General features: G+C 40.4%; 2 protein-coding genes and 1 pseudogene across 5 annotated transcripts in view; 1 reads left to right on the top strand and 2 right to left on the bottom strand.

Moving 5' to 3' along the window:
• Positions 1–1384: 1384 nt before the first annotated feature.
• LOC128572866 (zinc finger protein 208-like) overlaps positions 1385–21178 on the bottom strand; it is a 105925-nt gene continuing 86131 nt past the window's right edge. Inside the window, exon 5 of the mRNA XM_053572991.1 lies at positions 1385–4892. The gene's annotated coding sequence lies outside the window, so the exon portion shown is untranslated. The remainder of the gene's footprint in view (positions 4893–21178) is intronic.
• The window catches only part of LOC128572868 (zinc finger protein 208-like), a 44822-nt gene continuing 26278 nt past the window's right edge, over positions 2635–21178 (bottom strand). For all 4 annotated transcript variants that reach the window (XM_053572994.1, XM_053572997.1, XM_053572996.1 and 1 more), the window contains one exon: positions 2635–8800. In XM_053572994.1, coding sequence (XP_053428969.1) covers positions 6228–8800 — 2573 coding nt within the window. In that variant the 3' untranslated portion in view covers positions 2635–6227. The remainder of the gene's footprint in view (positions 8801–21178) is intronic.
• On the top strand, positions 18599–21100 carry LOC128572872 (centrosomal protein of 83 kDa-like; annotated as a pseudogene).

Genomic DNA, 21178 nt, shown 5'->3' with positions numbered 1-21178 from the left:
TTTAAGTGGGCCTTAACTGGGGTGATCCTGAGGGCTTTCCTAGGGGTATCCTCTTCCCAGTCAGAGAAGTTTACCTGGATGTTGATTTCTTCTGACCATTTGTCCTCAGCCTCCAGATGCTGGAGTAGCTCCTCCCAGACATGTTCATGCTGTACCTTCATTGAAAGGCTATTGTTTTCTGGACAGAGGTAATCTGAGTACATAATTTAGACAAGACTCTCCTCAGCAAGACAAGAAGAAAATCAAACATCTGAAAGAACCAGTGAGGCATCTTTTTTTCTCCAATCCAGCATGTAAGAAGTTTAAGAAAGAATTTGTGTTCCAGCTGTCCTGTCAGTCCTGCTTCAGAGCCAGGTTGTTTACTCATAGAAGAGAGTACAGTATGAAGCACTAAACATGCAGCTGTAGCATTTGTTAGAATGTCTTGGCCCACAGCTTTCCGTAGGTAGACAAGGCATCCCTACAGACATTTAGGCAAACAGTCACTGTACAGGAAGGCATCATTGTCATGGACTAAGTAACACCTGAAGAGAATGCTGTGCCCATCTCAGGTGGCCAGCATTCTCCAGGCCCTGCATTGTCCCACGTGGAATCACAAAGTCAGATTCCAGGTAAAGGAGGCATCTGTTACCAATTATCTGAATACTTTCTACCCTCAATACCTGAGTTTCATACTTACTCGTGTTTGGGCACCTCTGTTTAACTGTTGCCTGACCCAGTCCTCTTGCTCAGATGATTTCTCTGTCTGCCCCCATTTTCACCAGTGACTACAGTGAAAGACCTGCCCATTGATTCAACCTGAGAGGAGTCTGGAGTGTCTTCCTGGATCTTTTTCAGGGAGTCTGTGAAGAGGTTTATCCCAGACCATTGCCCAGTTGAGGGGTGGCTAATCATAGCTTTCATAAAGCCAAGAGAAAGCAAGGCTATAAGTTTATAAAAGACCACAGTGATGCAGTAGGTGAAAAATCTAGTCCAAACACCTCATGTAATTGAGAATGTCACAACTCAAAAAGGGCAGCAATAAGGGCATGGAGTCCCCAGTTTGTCCCACAACCAGAAAGGGTGCAGTGTGGCCAGAGTACACATTTGTGAAAGAAAAAAATTTGTTCTTGTTCAAGTGTGGCAGAAGTTACATGTACATGTTCTGTCATCTTAGCTTAGCAACAAAAATCCAAGAGGTGTGAAGAGTGAATTAAAGACACAGAGGAACGAGTGAAAATGTCAGACAGTTGAGAAAAGAGAGTGGGATTTTAAAGGATAAAGTTGGATCCTTTTATTCTTCCTTTGGTTTCAAAAGAGTAACTGATAACCGTTAGTAGAGATAACAGCTTAATAATATTGATGTCAACACCCATAACTAATCGAATACAGCTGTAGGCAGGCAGAAGACCATACAGAGAGATTTATTTTCACTCCATCGAGGAAGATTGATGCTGAGTAATTGATATAATTTGTTTGTCAGTTTCATTATATACAGAACAATCTGAAGAGGTTTTAAAGAAGGTCTCAAAACAAAAAGAACACTGTGGTCTTTTTAAAAATTTTATTTCTTTGAGACAGAATCTCAAGCTGTCACTCTGGGTAGAGTGCTGTGGCATACTTCACAGCACCTTCAACTCCTAGGTTCAAGAGATCCTCTGACCTCAGGGTTTCTATTTTTGTTAGAGATGGGGTCTTGATTGTGTTCAGGCTGGTCGGGAACTCAAGCAATCCAGCCAAATTTGCCTCACAGAGTGGTAGAATTACAGGCCTGAGTCATGGCCCCCAACCCACTTTTTGTTTTAATTAGAGATTCCCTTCTTTTCTTTTTTTTTTTTTTTTGTTGTTTTATTGGTTTTATTTTGGTCATCGGAATGACCGCTATGTAAGGTGACAGTTGTCCCCATTTGTCTGGGAGGGAGGAGTTTCCCAGGACATAGGACTTTAGTGCTAAAACCAGGAAATTCCTTGGCAAAAGGGGATGAACAGCTCCTTCTAATGTTTTGTCAGCTACTTCAGCACATTTCGGAATAAAACTTACTGGCTAGATTGAAAGACTGAAATGAAGTCAGTGGGACTTGATCATGTCTTGGCTCTCAGCTCTGTTTTCATCAATGTTAGCTTGTGATCAACTTCCTCTACAGTAGTTCCCCATGACCTCTACTCCTTATGTTCATCTGCTTTTTTTTTCTTTTGTTTTTGGCTGGGGCCAGGTTTGAACCCACCAGCTACGGTATATGGGGCTGGTGCCCTACTTCTTTGAGCCACAGACACCACCCCATTCATCAGCTTTTTTGTGTGGGTGTTAAAACATTTATATTCATATTCTACATTTACTAAGTTTTACATGTACACTTGTAAGATGCACCGCGTAGGTGTAATCCCACCAATCACCCTCCCTCTGCCCATCTTTCTCCCTCCCTCCCCTCCCTCTCTCCCTTTCCCATATTCTTAGGTTATAACTGGGTTATAGCTTTTATATGAAAGCCATAAATTAGTTTCATAGTAGGGCTGAGTACATTGGGTACTTTTTTCTTCCATTCTTAAGATATTTTACTAAGGGGCAGCACCTGTGGCTCAGTGAGTAGGGCACCAGCCCCATATGCCGAGGGTGGCGGGTTCAAACCCAGCCCCGGCCAAACTGCAACCAAAAAATGGCCGGGCGTTGTGGCGGGCGCCTGTAGTCCCAGCTGCTCGGGAGGCTGAGGCAAGAGAATCGCGTAAGCCCAAGAGTTAGAGGTTGCTGTGAGCCGTGTGACGCCACGGCACTCTACCCAAGGGCGGTACAGTGAGACTCTGTCTCTACACACACACACAAAAAAAAGATATTTTACTAAGAAGAATATGTTCCACCTCCATCCATGTAAACATCTTTCTCCGTCTTTAAGGCTGCATAATATTCCATGGTGTACATATACCACAATTTATTAATCCATTCATGGATCGATGGGCACTTGGGCTTTTTCCATGACTTAGCAATTATGAATTGGGCTGCAATAAACATTCTGGTACAAATATCTTTGTTATAATGTGAGAGTTTCCCTTTCAATTAGACCAACTTGTTGACATACAAAATGTTGATAAATCCACTTTTGCAAATATCATGCCTTACATAGATTACTTTTGACATGCTGAAGTCCTGTATTTATTCCAAATTTTTCCTATTAAACCATGACTTATTTTAGGACAAACATTGCTATATCAGTTTTTGTCCTAACCAAAATTATTCCCTTACCCTTTAAAGTTCCTTATGACCCATTGTTTTTCATAGCCGTGACTTTCTTCACATTTCACTTCTACATTTTGGATCTTTCTTGCTTCTTTTTTTTTCTACTTTGAAATAAAATTGCATCCTAGTTAAGTCTTTTCTTCATAAAGATGTGAGAAAGGAGGCCTGTGGATTTAAAGGATTTAGGTCTCTAGCCTGAAGAGGAGCCTTCATCCAAACAATGGGTTAGGGCAGTTGAAAAGCATCAAAAGGGTTAAACAAAGACATCATCAACCAGTGAGCAGAGGGACTTCAGAGATCACAAGGGTTTGTATTTTACTTTCCATTTTGAAGAGAGATATAGGAGAGGGAAACAGAAGCCCTGAATGTCCAGGGAGAGCAGAGGAGAGGCTCTAATGTTATGCATAAAAATTTGTTTACTATGACAGAGAGAGACAGCTTGCCAACACTCAGCCTTCCCAGATGAGCTTGTTCTGAAGTTGCAGTTTGTCCATCAGACTGAGAGTTTCGGACGGTCAGTGCTGGTTTAGGGATTTCACAGGGTGTGAGTGGTTCTCAACCTTCCTAATGCCGTGATGTATTTTCATTGTTACAAAGGGGCGTGACTCAGAGGTTGAGAACCACTGGGAGGGTGAATGTGATTGCCTCTCTCCAGGAGAGGGCAATGTCACTTCCACTGCACCTCTCTAATAGAGAGGGCATAGCCCAAGCATAGGCTTCTTCCTGAGCCATTTCTTACTCCAGGAACCAAGACATACTGGGAAGGGCTCAGGCCTGGTGTCTTCTTGCCTGAGCCTCTATGGGAATTCAGTGCCCCAAAACCTTCTTCCCTAGTGATAGTTACCATTTCAAAAGCTTCCTTCCGCTCTAAAGATCTGCTAATGGGGCTCAGTGCATGTAGCTCAAGTGGCATACAACAGAGCTGGAGGGTTTGAATCCAGACTGGGCCTGCCAAACAACAAGGACAACTACAACCAAAAATAAATAAACAAACAAAAAAAATATCCGGGCATTGTGGGGGACACCAGTAGTTCCAGCTAGTTGGGAGACTGAGGCAAGAGAATTGCTTAAGCCCAAGAGTTCCAGGTTGCTGTGAGCTGTGATGTCAGCACCCCTCTACCCAGGGTGACAGCTTAAGATTCTGTCTCAAAACAAAAACAAAAAAACCCCAAAAGATCTGCTCATGTCCTGGCTTTCTCTCACTGTCCCCATTCTGGTTATCAATACCTTAAAATCCGGTCTAACATTCTGTGTGTGGGGCCTGAGACCCCTTTTGAAGTGTTTGAATATCAGCCCTAACTGGGAGATGAAGTGCATTGTCAAGCTGTGGAAGAAAAAAGCAGATGAAGCAGGGGCAGGTAAGGAGCTACATTACCTGGAAATGAAGACAGCCAGAGAGATGGAGGAGTAATAAGTAATATCCAACAGGTAGAGTGAATTCAGAATGTCTATTGTTCCATTAGCTTGTCTTACTGAAGATGTATATTTTCCTCCCAGATAGTAACACCAAAATGTCAGATATTAGGGGACCAGATGGGGGGTATGTGTTCCATTTTTTTTGTTTTCAGTTGCCAAAGAACGGTTATTACAACCAAGGCAGTGAAACAAATGAGCAGAATAAGCAGATCCAAGTGTGCAAAAGGGCAAATTTTATAAAGGACTGTACACTCCAGAGAAGGAACACCTCTACATTTTCAAGTGGAGAAGACCCTAAGCAAGATGTTTCCCCTTAAACGGATTTTCCAATTCCAGGTTAAGTGGTATGGGTGTAAAGTATTCGTGATATTTCTTGGAAATGGGGAAACCTTACAGAATGGAGAGTCCTCCGTTTTCTATGCCTGTCATCATCAAACACTATTTGTCATTGTAATTGTACAATATAATAGAACTGGTATAAATTATACTATGTTCATGAAAATAGGTCACTTGAATCTACAGTCTTCTTACTTGTTTGCCCACTCCAAAGACCCCCTTCATGTGGCCTTGGCCATATCTCCACATTGTGGCCTCTCTACCTCTGAGACTCATGTCTGTAGAACAAACATCAGTTCAGTTTTGGGAAACCTTCTTGAAATGTCAGCTTTTCTTTCCTGGAAGTCCTTTCTGCTTGATTTGTTCTTCTTACATTATGGACAAAGGATCTAGTATCATCTGCCCCTGTCTCTCCTTAGCCCTACCTAACAGGATAAACACAACTTTAAGGCTCTGAGACATGACTGACATTTGTAGAGTATTTCTTCCATTAGAATTATGATTGGAAAAGCATGAGATATATGTAAAAACTCTGTTCACATTTGTAAGATTTCTGACCAGTTTGAGTTCTTTTATGCTTAGCATGCTATGAACACCAGGTAAAGGCACTGCTAGTCTCCATATGGAGGGTTTCTCTCCTGTGTGATTTCTTCTATGTACAGGGAGGATTGAACGTGAGAGGTTGCCCACTGTCCATATTTATAAGGTTTCTCTCCAGAATAAATTCATAAATGTCTAGAAAGGTTCACAAAAGAATTAAAGGCTTTGCCACATTTTTGACCTTTCTAGAGTTTCTCTCTACAACAAATTCTTTCTAGTGTACTACTAGTTGACCTACGTTAAAAGGCTTTAAACCATTTTTCAAATTTGCAAGGTTTATGTCCAGAGTAAATTCTTTGATGTTCAGAAAGGTGTGATTACCAATTAAAGGCATCGCCATATTCTTGATATTTGTACGGTTTCTCACCATAGTGAATTCTTTGCTGTTCAGAAAGGCTTGAGTATGTTTAAAGGCTTTGCCACATTCTTGACATTTGTAGGGTTTCTATCCAGAATGAATGCTTTGATGTACAGAAAGGCTTGAGTAGGGTTTAAAGGCTTTGCCATATATATTCTTGACATCTGTAGGGTTTCTCTCCAGAATGAATTCTTTGATGTTCAGAAGGTGTGAGTGTGGTTAAAGGCTTTGCCACATTCTTCACATTTGTAGGGCTTCTTTCTAGAGCGAAGGTTCTAAACCTGTGGGTTCCGACCCACAGGAACTGTATTAAAGGGCCACGGCATTAGGAACATTGAGAACCACAGCACTAGTGTGAATTCTTTTATGTTTAGTAAGAGATGAACTGAAAGTAAAGGCTTTGCCACATTCTTGACATTTGTAGGGTTTCTCTCCAGAGTGAATTCTGCGATGTGTAAAAAGGTGTGCATGCTGGTTAAAGGCTTTGCCACATTCTTGACATTTGTAGGGTTTTTCTCCAGAGTGAATTCTTAGATGTAAAGAAAGGCTTGAGTGCCGGTTAAAGGCTTTGCCACATTCTTGACATTTGTAGGGTTTCTCTCCAGAGTGAATTCTTAGATGTAGAGAAAGCCTTGAGTGCCGGTTAAAGTCTTTGCCACATTCTTGACATTTGTAGGGTTTCTCTCCAGAGTGAATTCTTTGATGTTCAGAAAGACTTGAGTGCCGGTTAAAGGCTTTGCCACATTCTTGACATTTGTAGGGTTTCTCTCCAGAGTGAATTCTGCGATGTGTAAAAAGGTGTGCATGTTGGTTAAAGGCTTTGCCACATTCTTGACATTTGTAGGGTTTTTCTCCAGAGTGAATTCTTTGATGTTTAGTAAGGGCTGAACTAACATGAAAGGCTTTGCCACATTCTTGACATTTGTAGAGTTTCTCTCCAGAGTGAATTCTTAGGTGTAGAGAAAGGCTTGAGGGGCGGTTAAAGGCTTTGCCACATTCTTGACATTTGTAGGATTTCTCTCCAGAGTGAATTCTTTGATGTTTAGTAAGGGATGAACTAACATGAAAGGCTTTGCCACATTCTTGACATTTGTAGGGTTTCTCTCCAGAATGAATTCTTTGATGTTCAGAAAGGCTTGAGTACCGGTTAAAGGCTTTGCCACATTCTTGACATTTGTAGGGTTTCTCTCCAGAGTGAATTCTTAGATGTAGAGAAAGGCTTGAGTGATGGTTAAAGGCTTTCCCACATTCTTCACATTTGTAGGGTTTCTCTCCAGAGTGAATTCTTTGATGTACAGAAAGGCCTGAGTACCGGTTAAAGACTTTGCCACATTCTTGACATTTGTAGGGTTTTTCTCCAGAATGAATTCTTTGATGTTCAGAAAGTCTTGAGTACCGGTTAAATGCTTTGCCACATTCTTGACATTTGTAGGGTTTCTCTCCAGAGTGAATTCTTAGATGTAGAGAAAGGCTTGAGTGCTGGTTAAAGGCTTTCCCACATTCTTCACATTTGTAGGGTTTCTCTCCAGAGTGAATTCTTTGATGTACAGAAAGACCTGAGTACCGGTAAAAGGCTTTGCCACATTCTCGACATTTGTAGGGTTTCTCTCCAGAATGAATTCTTTGATGTTCAGAAAGGCTTGAGTACCAGTTAAAGGCTTTGCCACATTCTTGACATTTGTAGGGTTTCTCTCCAGAGTGAATTCTTCGATGTTTGGTAAGGGAAGAACTAACATTAAAGGCTTTGCCACATTCTTGACATTTGTAGGGTTTCTCTCCAGAGTGAATTCTTTGATGTTCAGAAAGGCTTGAGTACCGGTTAAAGGCTTTGCCACATTCTTGACATTTGTAGGGTTTCTCTCCGGAATGAATTCTTTGATGCACAGAAAGGTTTGAGGACTGCTTAAAGGCTTTGCCACATTCTTGACATTTGTAGGGTTTCTCCCCAGAGTGAATTCTTTGATGTACAGAAAGGTATGAGTACCAGTTAAAGGTTTTGCCACATTCTTGACATTTGTATGGTTTCTCTCCACAGTGTATTCTTTGATGTACAGAAAGACTTGAGTACTGGTTAAAGGCTTTGCCACACTCTTGATATTTGTAAGGTTTCTTTACAGAATGAATTCTTTGATGTCTAGAGAGGAGTGAGTGCCTGATAAAGGCTTTGCCACATTCTTCACATTTGTAGGGTTTCCCTCCAGAATGAAGTACTTTATGTACAGAAAGGCTTGAGTAATGTTTGAAGGCTTTGCCACAGTCTTGACATTTGTAGCGTTTCTCTCCAGAATGAATTCTTTTATGGCCATAAATGTGTGAGTACTTCTTGGTAAGTTTGTCACATTCCTTATATTTGTAGCGTTTTTCTCCAATATTCAAAATCTTATGGTTATAATACTTTGATCTGTGGCTAAGACATGTGCCATCATTTTCATACTTGTTGAGTTGCTCTCCAGTATGGAGTCTTGAGGAAGACTGGAAGACTTGGCTACCTTCTTTGCATTTGTATTGTTTTTCTCTAGTATTTGTTATCTTATGTTCTGTGATGTGTGAGCAGAGCTTAGAAGCTTTCCCATACTTTTTACATTTAAAAGTTTTGTCTAAGGTATGCATGATCTTATGTCTATTTAGATTTGATAACTGTCTAAAGACATTCAAACATTTACTACATTGAAAGACTTTGCCATAAGTAGCTGTTAAACATTCGTCAAGACTACTGTAACATACTTTCTGCTCCTTACCCTCACACACACCTTCCCAGTCTTTTCTAAAGTTTAAATTCTCAGGGTCACAGCTTTGATATCCACTCAGGATCATCTCCGGAAATAAAATATTTGTGCCCAGCTCTTGCAAATGGTCTTCAGTAGAAGAATGATTACATAGAGCTGAAAGAAATTTAAACAAAAACAATTTCAGCCACTCTTTTCTTATCAGAATCCAGTAAATACACATTACACATTTCATCTGCAAAATCATGTCAAGAGCATTAGGAAGATGCCGTAATAGAGTAGAGAGACACCAGTTATCTTAAAGATAAATAAATGTTGTATGTATACACTGCATTTTGGAGAATTCTGAAAACCAGGTAAGAATATGCAGCACAACAGGTAAGCAAAAGTTGTAGAGATAATGTAGAGGCAGGGCATTGGATCACGTTTTTAACCCTAGAACTCAGGGACACTGAGGTGAATGGATCACTTGAGCACAGGTGTTTGAGATCAACCTGAACAATAATGAGACCCCATCTGGATTGGCACCTGTATCTCAAGAGACTAAGGTGCCAGACACATACAATGGAAATGTAAGGTTCTAATCCATCCCCAGCTTTCCAAACAACAATAACAACCAAAAAATAGCTGGGCCTTGTGGTGGGCGATGTAAATCCAGCTACTCCTGGCTGTGGAAAGAGAATTGCTTAAACCCAAGAGTCGGAGGTTGCTGTAACCTGTGATGCCCAGGTACTCTACCCAGGGTGACAGATTGAGACTCTGTCTCAAAAGAAAAAAAAATAATAATTAGACCACCCCCTCCCAATTCTACCACAAATAGAAAAATTAGTCCAGCACCATGGCACATGCCTCTAGTCCCAGGAACTCATGAGGCTGAGGCAAGAAGATTTCTTGTGGCCACAAGATTCAGGATGCTGTGGGCTATGACAACACAGCACTCTTCCCAGGGTGACAATTATTTAGGCTGAAATAAATGAATGAAGAAGTAGATACATACATACATTAACACAGTGTGTATGTGCATATAGACATATATATTTCTAAAATAAAATGAAGAATCTTCAATAATAATAATAATGAAAGAGACAAGGAGAACAATAAGAAAACTGTCATATTTACCCCCACAACAGAATTTATGCCATCTTAATAGAGAATGGTGAAAATGGAAGTAATCTTCTAAATCATAGCTTTGTCCTCAAAAAGAAAAGAGTGAAAAAAAAAAAAAAAGAGAAGAGTGACACCTGTGTTAAGTTTTCTTGCTTTTGAAGGTGTTTCTAAAGAAAGGTTGATGTCTCTCATCAGTGAGAGTACTGAAATAAATGGTGCTATAATTTGTAAGACTGACTGGAGGTGCTGAATTCAAAGGCAAAATATTATTATAGCAGCAGAGAGACTCCAATGTAACATACAAATTAATGAGCAAGTGATGAGAAACTCTTAGGAGGACATGTGGAAAAATGCTTCCGCTAAAAAATAACCATGCAATTCCACAGACATAACACTGCCTAAATGTATAGTTCTCCCTTTCTTAGTACAATGTGTGTCAAAGTGTTGCAGGATACAGCCACATCACAAAGTTTGTGAAAGGTGGTTTTTCTAATCCTCAAAAATCAATGAAAGCTTATATAACATATACAAAATGTTAGGGGGACATAACCCAAAGAACCAAAAAAAGAAAAAAGGTATGAAGTATGAAGAAACCTCACAATAATATAGCTAGGAGAAACGAAGAGTCCCATAAAAAGAGAGATGAAGGACAGTGCCTGTGCCTCAGTGAGTAGGGTGCCGGCTCCATATACCAAGGGTAGAAGGTTCAAACACGGCCCCAGCGGAACTGCAACAAAAAAATAGCTGGGCATTGTGGCGGGAACCTGTAGTCCCAGCTATCCGGGAGGCTGAGGCAAGAGAATCTCCAAAGCCCAGGAGTTGGAGGGTGCTGTGACTTATGACACCACAGCAGTCTCCTGAGGGCAATAAAGTGAGACTCTGTCTCTAAAAAAAAAAGAAAGTCACACACAAGAAGAGAATCCTGTAAGCAGCAAGAGAAAATAGATGTGTTATTGCTAAGGATGTTCTTGTCAGATTACTAGTGGATTAATCAATATGAAACTTCCACATCAAAAAAGAGTTGGAGATATAGTCAAAGTTCTGATAAAAGCAAAACTTGAAAGCACATAAACGATATCCACCAAAACTGTTTTTCTAAATGAAGTAAAAAGAAATATTTATCAAGGTATACACATCATGGCAGGGTGAGGTGCCTCACTTCTGTAATCCTAATACTCAGGAAGGCCGGGGGGAGTGGATTGCTTGAGGTCACAGGTTTGAGACCAGCCTGAGCAAGAGCAAGATACCATCAGTACTAAAAACAGAAAATCTGAGGCAAGAGGATCGCTTGAGCCCAAGAGTTTGAAGTTGCTGTGAGCTATGACATCAGAGCATGCTACACAAGGTGACATAGTGAGACTGTCAAAAAAAAAAAAAGAAAAAGTCTGCAGTAAACCTCTGGTAATGGGTCTATATTTACAATATAACAAGATGTAATTATTGACATCAATAATAAAATCCAGAATACATGTTAAAAGGAATTGTCAACACTAAGTCCTTCTCTTTCAAAAGTTACATAAATAATTCACAGTAATTTCTTCTCTTTCAAAAACTATGTACACAACTGGCTCATGCATGTAATCCTAGCTCTCTTACAGGTTGGGGTGGGTGGATTGCTTGATCCTCTGAGTTCCAAATCAGCCTGAGCAAAATTGAGACCCTGTCTCTACTAAAAATAGAAAAACAGAGGCGAGAAGATCACCTGAAACTAACAGTTGAAGATTGCCGTGAGCTGTGATGATATCATGGCATTCTGCTCAGGTGACAGCTTGAGACTCCGTTTCAAACAAAAAAAAAAAATTACATACAAATTTATGGACTAAACAATGAAATGACAGACATTAAATAAAGATAGGGAGGCCAGGCATGGAGGCTCACGCCTTCAATCCCAGGACTCTTGGGGGTCCAAGGTGGGTAGATTTCTTGAGCTCCTGGGTTCGAGATCAGCCTGAACAAGTGAGAAAGACCCTGTCTGTAAGAAAATATGTGTGTGTTCTAGCTAGCGTCTGTAGTACAAGCAATTCCAGAGGTTTAGCCAAAGGATCACTTCAGCCCAAGAAGTTGACACCACATCACTCTCCTGAGGTTGCTTTAAGCTATGATGCCATGGCACTATACCGTGGGCAACAAAGTGAGACTCTGTCTCAAAAAAATAAAATAAAATGAATAAAGATAGGGATTTACAAACCAAAAAATAAAAATGCAACTTTATATTTGATACTCATCTTACATGTAATGACAAACAGGGAATGAAAAATGACAGGACAGAAAGGTATTTGGCCGGGTGCAGTGGCTCAAAGCTGTAATCCCAGGACTCTGGGAGGCCAAGGCGGGTGGATAGCTTGAGCTCATTGGTTTGAGACCAGCTTCAGGAAAAAGCGACACCCTGTCTCTACTAAGAATAGAAAAACTGAGGCAAGAGGATCCCTTGAGACCAAATTTGGAAGCTGCTGTGAGGTATGATGCCGCGGCACTCTCCCCAGAGTGACAGCTTCAGACTCTGTCTCAAAAAAAAAAGAAAAGAACAAGAAAGATATTTAATTCAAACATTAATCATATGAGAGCAAGGGAGATTATCATAAGGAGATATGTACATGAATGTGTGTGCATGTGTCTATGTGTATACACACACGTGTTAAAACAGAGTCTCACCCTATGGCCCAGGCTAGAGTGCCACGGCATCAGCCTAGCTCACAGCAACCTGAAACTCCTAGGTTCAAGCAATCCTCCTGAATCAGCCTTCTGACTAGCTGGCACTTCAGGTGCCTGCAATGATATTCAGGTAATTTTACCTTCTATTTCTAGTAGCTATGGGGTGTTGCTCTTGTTCCAGCTGGTCTCCAACTCCTGAGCTCAAGACATCCTCTCGTCTCAGCCTCCCAGACTGATTGCATTATAGACATATGGCAGGAGTGCCCAGCCAGAGACAATATATTTTGAGGCAAAACATCTTATTTCGTAAAATATACTTTAAGTCAAAGTGGCCACAAAAGGTAAAGAGGATGAAATAATAATATAAGGGCTTATTTAGTACATACTGAAAAAAATGTAGGACAGATATACAACTGTCACATACATGCTCAAATAAAGAGCTATTAGCACACATACTTATGGTAGCATTATTCACATAATCCATTTGGTGAAAAAAATCCACATCAGCCTCAAGAAACCAATGGTGAAATAAAATTTAGGATATAAAAATGACAGAGTACTACTCAGCTTCCAAAAATCAGGAAATCTTCTAACATCTCTAATAAAGATAAATGTTAACTTTACGGTAAATGAAATGGCCTTTCAAAAATTATCTTTAAATTACACAAATAATTGACACAAACATAATATCTATTCACTAGTAAATATGAGTTAAACTGAAGACAGTTTTAGTAGGCTGGGGGCAGTAGTTCATGGCTACAATCCTAGCAGCTCTGGGAGAGCAAGGCAGGTACATTGCCTGAGCTCAGGAGTTCAAGACCAGTCTAAGACAGAGGAAGATCCATCTTCAAAAAAAATAGATTGGCATTGTGGTGGATACCTGTATTCCCAGTGACAGGGGAGGCAGGGAAAAAAGTCATTTGAACCCAAGAGTTTGAGGTTGCTGTGAGCTATAATACCATGCCACTCTACCCAGGGTGGAAAAGTGAGACTCTGTTCCCTCCACCCAATAAAGAGTTATCATACATACTCACCTACAATATAAAATAAACATTGCCTAGCAACCAAGAGAAAATGTACTATTCCTAAACTAAATATAAGAAACATGTAGGCACATGAACAGAAAGAAAATGAAATTCCCACTAGACACGTGGTTAATTTATATTTAATTTGTGTTCTCAATGTCTTAAAGTATACAGAGGTGAATAATGTCAGGCAAAATTATAATTAAAAAAGTGTCCCAAAGTGACTCAGAGATGAAAAAGTGATATTATAGTTTACAATATGAATCTCCTTATTTTCACACAGAAAAATATGATGGAAAATCTTGTAAGAAATGTTTTGTAAATAATGGTGCATTGTTAGCAACAAATTCTCATTCTCCTTATCCATGTATATCTGGCAAATTTTGGTATACCAGGTATAGGTAAAAGGTAGAAACAAAACTGACTGAGGTGAAGTGACCTACTTTAAAAATTTAAAAAGAGGGGCAGCGTCTGTGGCTCAGTGAGTAGGGCACCGGCCCCACATACTGAGGCCAGCAGGCTCAAACCTGGCCCCAGCAAAGTGCAACAAGAAATAGACAGGTGTTGTGGTGGGCGCCTGTATTCTCAGCTACTCCGGAGGCTGAGGCAAGAGAATTGCCTTAGCCCAGGAGTTGGAGGTTGCCGTAAGCTGTGACACCACAGCACTCTATTGAGGGTGATAAAGTAAGACTGTCTCTAAAGAAAAAAAAGAAAAATTAAAAAGAGGCCTGGAGTGGTGGCTCATGTCTGAAAACCTAACATTCTTTTTTTTTTTTAATTTTATTATTTGGCTGGGGTTGGGTTTGAACCTGCCACCTCTGACATATGGGGCTGGCGTCCTACCCCTTTGAGCCATAGGTGCCACCCCAATCCTAACATTCTAGGGGGCAGAAGCAGACAGATAGCAGGAGCTCACTAACACTTTTCTTTTTTTTTTTTTTTCCAGTAACACTTTTCAAAGAAGTATAAATGGCCAATGAGCATTTCAAAGGATGTCTAAAGTCCTAATTCTTAGGGAAATGTGAAGTAGAATCACAATGAAATGTTACATCATGTTCACAGTGAATCCTAAAATACATTTGTCAAGGATACATAGAAATTAGAAACTTTTAGCAAAGTTGATGAAGAAAAATGTTGCAGACTCTATTAAAATGCTTGAAGGTTTCTCAGAAAACTAAAATTCAAAGTTAATATTTGGGGCTGCACCTTTAGCTCAGTGGCTGGGGCACCGGCCACATGCACTGGGACTGGCAGGTTGAAAACTGGCCAGGGCCTGCAAAACAACAATGACAACTAGAACAAAAAAAATAGCCTGGCATTATGGTGGGGGCCTGTAGTCCCAGCTACTCAGAAGGCTGCGGCAAAAGAATTGCTTAAGCCCAAGAGTTGGAGGTTGCTGTGAGCTGTGATTCCACGACATTCTCCAGAGGGGGATATAGTGAGACTCTGTCTCAAAAATAAATAAATAAATAAGATTTCATACAACAATATCTCATCTGGGTATATATCCTAACTACACACTGCAGATCAGGGAAGATACACATCCTCACTCACATTCATCACAGCATTATTCATAAAAGCCAAGACGTGGCTGGGGCAGTCATTCACACATCCAATACTAGCATTTTAGGAGGATGAGGTGGGAGGGTAGCTGGACCACAGGAGTTCAAGACCAGGCTAAGTAACAGTGAGACCCCATCTCTACTAAAAAAACGGTAGTATCACCAGAAGTTTGGCAGGATGAAGCAGGATTGCTTGAACCCACAAGTTGGAAATTGTTCTAAGCTGGGATGATGGATGCTATAGCATTCTCCCACTGGCAACACAGTTCCCCTCCATCTCACACAAAAGTTCTCTTTTCTGGATAACTACAATGTTCCATTATGACTGTGCACTGAACCAAAGCAGGTATTTTTTCTTTATTTTTTGAAACAAAGTCACTTTTGTCACCTTCTGTAGAATGCCATGTCACAGCTCACAGCTACTTCAAATTCATGGGATTAAGCTATTTCTTTGCCTCAGCCTCCCAAGTCGCTGGGACTACGGGTGCCTGCACAATGCTAGGCTATTATTTTTGTTGTTGTTGTTATAGTTAATCATTGTTGTTTAGTAGACCCTTGCTGGGTTCGAATCCACCACCCGCCGGCGCCCTAACCATTGAACAACAAGCACTGAGCCTGGGTATTTTTTGTTAATATTAGTTAACATTTTGTTGGATGAGAGCAGGTATACTGAATATTTTATGCACCATCTTTCAATAAAATTTCATGGAAAATGTATGATTTATTAATATGAGATACTTATCAGAAAATGTGAATACGCATTTGAAAACAGTAAAGATAATTTTTATTATGTAATTAAAATATTCTTATTTTTACAAAAACTGAAAAGGTTTAACTCACCCTTTAGAAACAATCAGAAAACATTTATAAATAAAATAAAAATATTAACTTTGTAAAATATGATAAATCATACTATTTAAAATAAGCATTTGGCAAAATTAAGATATCATTTAGATATAGGTTGAAGAAAGTGAGGACAATCCTGCTGATTTCTATTTGCCCACAGTAAACTAGAAATTTCAATTTTATTTTGAAAAGTAAACTTCCTTTGAAAAAAATTTCAAGAAATGTATTTATTTATTTATTTTGAGACAGAGCCTGAAGTTGTTGCCCTGGGTAGAGGGTCATGGCATCACAGCTGACAGCAACTTCCAACTCCTGGGCTTAAGAGATTCTCTTGCCTCAGCCTCCCAAGTAGCTGGGAATATAGGCACTCACCACAACGTCTATTTTTTTGTTTTTTTTTTTTAAGATTGTAATTGTCATTGTTGTTTGGCAGGCCTGGGCTGGATTTGAACCTGCCAGGTCTGGTGTATGTGGCTGGTGCCTTAGCCGCTTAAGCTACAGGCACCAAGCCTTATTTATTTATTTATTTATTTATTTATTTATTTATTTACTTTTTTTGAGACAGAGTTGCTCTATGTTGCCCTTGGTTAGAATGCCATGACATCACAGCTCAAAGAAACCTCAAACTTGTGGGACCAAGCGATTCTCCTGCCTCAGCCTCCCACGTAGCTGTGACTAAGGCACCACTAGGAGGCCCATCCATTTTTCTGTTGCAGTTGTTGCTGTTGTTTATCTGGCCCTGGCCAGGCTACAACCCTCCAACCTCGGTGCATGTGGCTGGCGCTGTATCCACTGTGGTACAGGTGCCAACCATATTCTAAGCCAGAGATAGTTATAAAATAGCATATCCTAAGCCAGAGATAGCTATAAAATAAGAATTATATTGTAACAATAGAGACACTAATATACCCTTAGGAATACTCTAAACTCCTGAATGACATAATATTATTAAGAAATGTAGGCTCAACGCCTTTAGCTCAAGCAGCTAAGGCACCAGGCACATACACCAGAGCTGGTGGGTTCAAATCCAGTCTGAGCCTGCCAAACAACAATGACAACTACAACCAAAAAATAGCCGAGTGTTATGGTGGGCACCCGTAGTCCCAGCTACTTGAGAGGCTGAGGCAAGAGAATAGCTTAAGCCTAGCAGTTGGAGGTTGGTATGAACTGTGATTCCACAGGACTCTACCCAGGGTGACAGCTTGAGACTCTGTCTCAAAGAAAAAAAAAAAAAAAGTGTACCCATTAGATGTGGGGGATCATACCTCTAATACTAACCTTTGGGGAGGTGAAGGCAAATAGAATGCTTGAGCTCAAGAGCTCAGGACCACCCTGAGCAAGAGGAAGACACCAACTCTACTAAAAATTGCAAAACTAGCCAAATGTAGTGGATGGTACCTCCATTCCCAGCTACTCAGGAGGCTGAGCCAAGGGGATCCCTTCACCTGAAGTGTTTAAGGTTGTGAGCTATAATACCATGACACATTACGTTCTGTCAAAAAGAAAACCCCAAAAATGAATTGTAGGAACTAGATACCTTTAAACATACTAAGGTTGACAAAGGCTGGGTGCTGTGGCTCAGGCCTATAATCCTAGAACTGTATGAGGCTGATGTGGGTGGATTGCTTGAACTCACAAGATTGAGACCAGCCTGAGCAAAAGCAAAATCCTGTCTCTACTAAAAATAGAAAAACGGAGGCAAGAGCATCGCTTGAGCCTGAAGTGGAGCCTTCTGCGAGCTATGATGCCACTGCACTCTAACCAGGGTGACAGCTTGAGACCCTGTCTCAAAAAAAAAAAAAAAAAATATGGTTGGCAAATTACTGCACATAGAAATTAAAATATTTTTCACAGTCCATATAAAAACAGAATTTTGACACTAAAGAACATTAGACTTGGCTCGGCACCTGTGGCTCAAGGGGCTAAAGCACCAGCCACATATACCAGAGCTGGAGGGTTCGAATCCAAACTGGGTCAGCCAAACAACAATAATAACTGCAACCAAAAAATAGCTGGGTGTTGTGGGGGGGCACATGTGGTCCCTGCTACTTGGGAGACTGAGGCAAGAGAAGAGAATTGCTTAAGCCCAGGAGTTGGAGGTTGCTGTGAGGTATAATGCCATAGCACTCTACCCAGGAGGCTCTGTCTAAAACAAAAAAACAAACAAACAATATTAGACTTTATTACATTTGGGGAGATTCTTAGTGTTCTGCTAATGACTAGAATTTCTTCAAAAACTTATTTGAAATCTTCATAGCATAAAAAAATATAAAGCATAGAAGCCCGCACCTCCACGCTGGAGGGGCGGCGGGCTGAGGCAGCGATTCCACCAGAAGGTCAGCGCTGGTGCTGCCTTGCACTCCTGAGGAGACCAGTCCACCAGGAGGAGCGGGGCTTTTCGCCGCCGCCCTTGGAGTTTTCTCGAGATACCTCAGCTTTGCCTAGTGCAGGGGGCCGAGGAGCCCGCTGGGCCCTTTGGGGCTTGCGCGGCGAACGGCCGCCAAGACCTCCCCAGGCGTGGCGGGCTGGGCAGACCCTCTGCTGTAGGACTCTAACCCTCAGCCCTAATGCCTCCGCGAGCCCAGCTGAGTGGGTGCCGATGGTTGGAGCTGTGGCGGTGTCCCTCGGTGGCAAGTGCGGCCAGAACTACGGTCACTTAAGTCGTATGTGTGCAAGTTGCAAGGACCGTGTGTTAGTCTGGTATAGTTTGGCCTTCTGAGGTTCTGCTTAAGCAAGAAAGAAGTGGGAAATACTCTTGGAAAAAAAAACTAGAGCAATAAAAAGGCAGAACTTATTTTTACATGGTTGTCAACTCAATTACAGTATGGACTCTTTTCCTCCTGGTGGAGACAACGGACTGACAAATTCTCAATCTGAGTTCCAAAAAATGTTAATTGATGAGAGGTTACGATGCGAGCGTCATAAAACTAATTATCAGACTGTGAAAGCTGAACACACAAGGTTGCAAGATGAGTACGTAAAGTCACAAAATGAACTTAAACGCCTATTAAATGAAAAGCAAACTCAGCAGGAAAAATTTCAGCTGCTGTTTGAAGAGCTAAAAGAAGAATTATTACAGAAAACTAAAGACTTAGAAGAAATAAAGGCACAGGTATTAACTCCACAAAAGTTGGAAGTATTAAGATTTCAAATACAGCAAGAATTAGAAACTCCAATGAGAGAACGTTTTCGCAATCTGGATGAAGAAGTGGAAAAGTATAGAGCTGAATATAATAAGCTTCGCTATGAACACACATTCCTCAAGTCAGAATTTGAACACCAGAAAGAAGAGTTTGCACATATTTTAGAAGAAGAAAACATAAAGCATGAAGCAGAGATTCTAAGACTGGAAAAAGATAAAGAAGAATTGCGTAACAGCTGCTTAGTGTTGATCTCACAAGAGACAGCAAACGAGTGGAGCAACTTGTTCGAGAAAAAATTCAATTGTGTCAGAAATTAAAAGGTTTAGAGGCTGAAGTAGCAGAATTAAGGGCTGAAAAAGAGAATTCTGATGCTCAAGTAGAAAATGTCCAAAGAATACAAATATGGCAGTTGGCTGAGATGCAGGCTACGATCAGATCCCTGGAGGCTGAAAAACAGTCAGCTAAACTACAGGCCGAATGCTTGGAAAAAGAACTACAATCAAGAAATGAACAAAACACCTTTTTAAATAGTAAATTACATAAAGGTGAACGAGAAATAAACACATTGACCAGTACAGTAAAAGAACTGAAACATTCGAACAAACTAGAAATAACAGATATCAAACTGGAGGCAGCAAGAGCTAAGAGTGAGCTAGAAAGAGAAAGGAATAAGATTCAAAGTGAACTGAATAGATCACAGTCAGACAAAATCAGCTATTGAACACCACAAAATGCTCTTAGTAGAAAAGGATCGTGAATTAATACGTAAAGTACAAGCTGCCAAGGAAGAAGGTTATCAAAAACTTGTGGTACTGCAAGAGGAAAACTTAGAACTTGAGAGCAGATTAGCAGATTTAGAGAAAATGAAAGTGGAACATGATGTCTTGAAGCAATCGGAAAAGGATCAGTGTGAAGAGAAATTGCGGGCTTCACAGATGGCAGAAGAGACGGCCAGAAGGGAACTTCAGAGTATTAGGTTAAAACTTCAACAGCAAATTGCAAATATCGAAAATGCAGAGAAAGAAAAAAAATGAAAATGCTGACCTGAAACAGCAAATCAGTCATTTGCAGATCTAAGTGACCTCGCTTTCACAGTCAGAGAATGACTTGCTGACTTCAAACCAGATGCTGAAGGAAATGGTGGAAAGGTTAAAACAAGAGTGCCGAAATTAAAGAAGCCAAGCTGAAAAAGTGCAACTAGAAGTTGAAAAGACATTGGAAGAGAGACAGATACAGTGGTTGGAAGAAAAGCATAAGCTTCATGAGCGTATCACAGAGAGAGAAGAAAAGTACAATCAAGCTAAAGAGAAACTCCAGCGAGCTGCAATTGCCCAGAAAAAGAGAAAATCTCTTCATGAAAACAAATTGAAGAGACTGCAGGAGAAAGTAGAAGTCTTGGAGGCAAAGAAAGAAGAATTGGAAACAGAAAATCAGGTGTTAAATAGACAAAATATTCCATTTGAAGAATATACAAGGCTTCAGAAAAGGCTAAAGGATATACAAAGAAGACATAATGAATTTCGAAGTCTAATTTTGGTTCCTAACATGCCACCAACAGCATCCATCCATCCTGTTAGCTTTCAATCTTCAGTCATGGTTCTAGGCATGGAATCATCCTTTCCTCCTCATCTGTAGGAGGAACAGCATCAAAGGGAACTCTCTCTACTTCGCAAAAGACTAGAAGAACTAGAAACAACACAGAGAAAACAACTAGAGGAATTTGGATCTCCTGGGGATTGAAGTTCTTACGTAAAAAGACCAAAAGAGGTGAAATCAGAGACTCAATAAAGCTTGAAGTTTTAACATTTGTAGCATTTAGATACTTTATTACTGTTTGCCAAAATACTTGAATGTGCCTCAAGAAAAGGTGCCAGCTACACGCTGATCACAGAACTATGAAGAGTTTACCATTATACTAATGAAGACAAGTGATGCCTTAAAAGAAAGATTCCGAGAAATTTGTAATATTTGATTACCCTTTGAGAATGTAAAACAAAAACTAAATGGAACTAATTAGGGAATCAAGCTTCAAAATTATTTTACTTTGCTCAATTTTTTTCTTATTTTTTCTTTTTTGCCTGAAGTATGCCCATCTTGAAATCCCTCTTCTTCACTTTGAGATGCTTGGCAGAAACACTAAACATCTTCTGGTTTACTATATATAAAAACTATAGGGCAGCGCCTGTGGCTCAAGGAGTA

The sequence above is a fragment of the Nycticebus coucang genome, chromosome 20 (assembly GCF_027406575.1).
Source record: "Nycticebus coucang isolate mNycCou1 chromosome 20, mNycCou1.pri, whole genome shotgun sequence".
In the NCBI taxonomy this organism is placed as follows: domain Eukaryota; kingdom Metazoa; phylum Chordata; class Mammalia; order Primates; family Lorisidae; genus Nycticebus; species Nycticebus coucang.
Note: the sequence above shows the minus strand (reverse complement) of the source record. Positions and strands in the feature narration are given on the sequence as shown.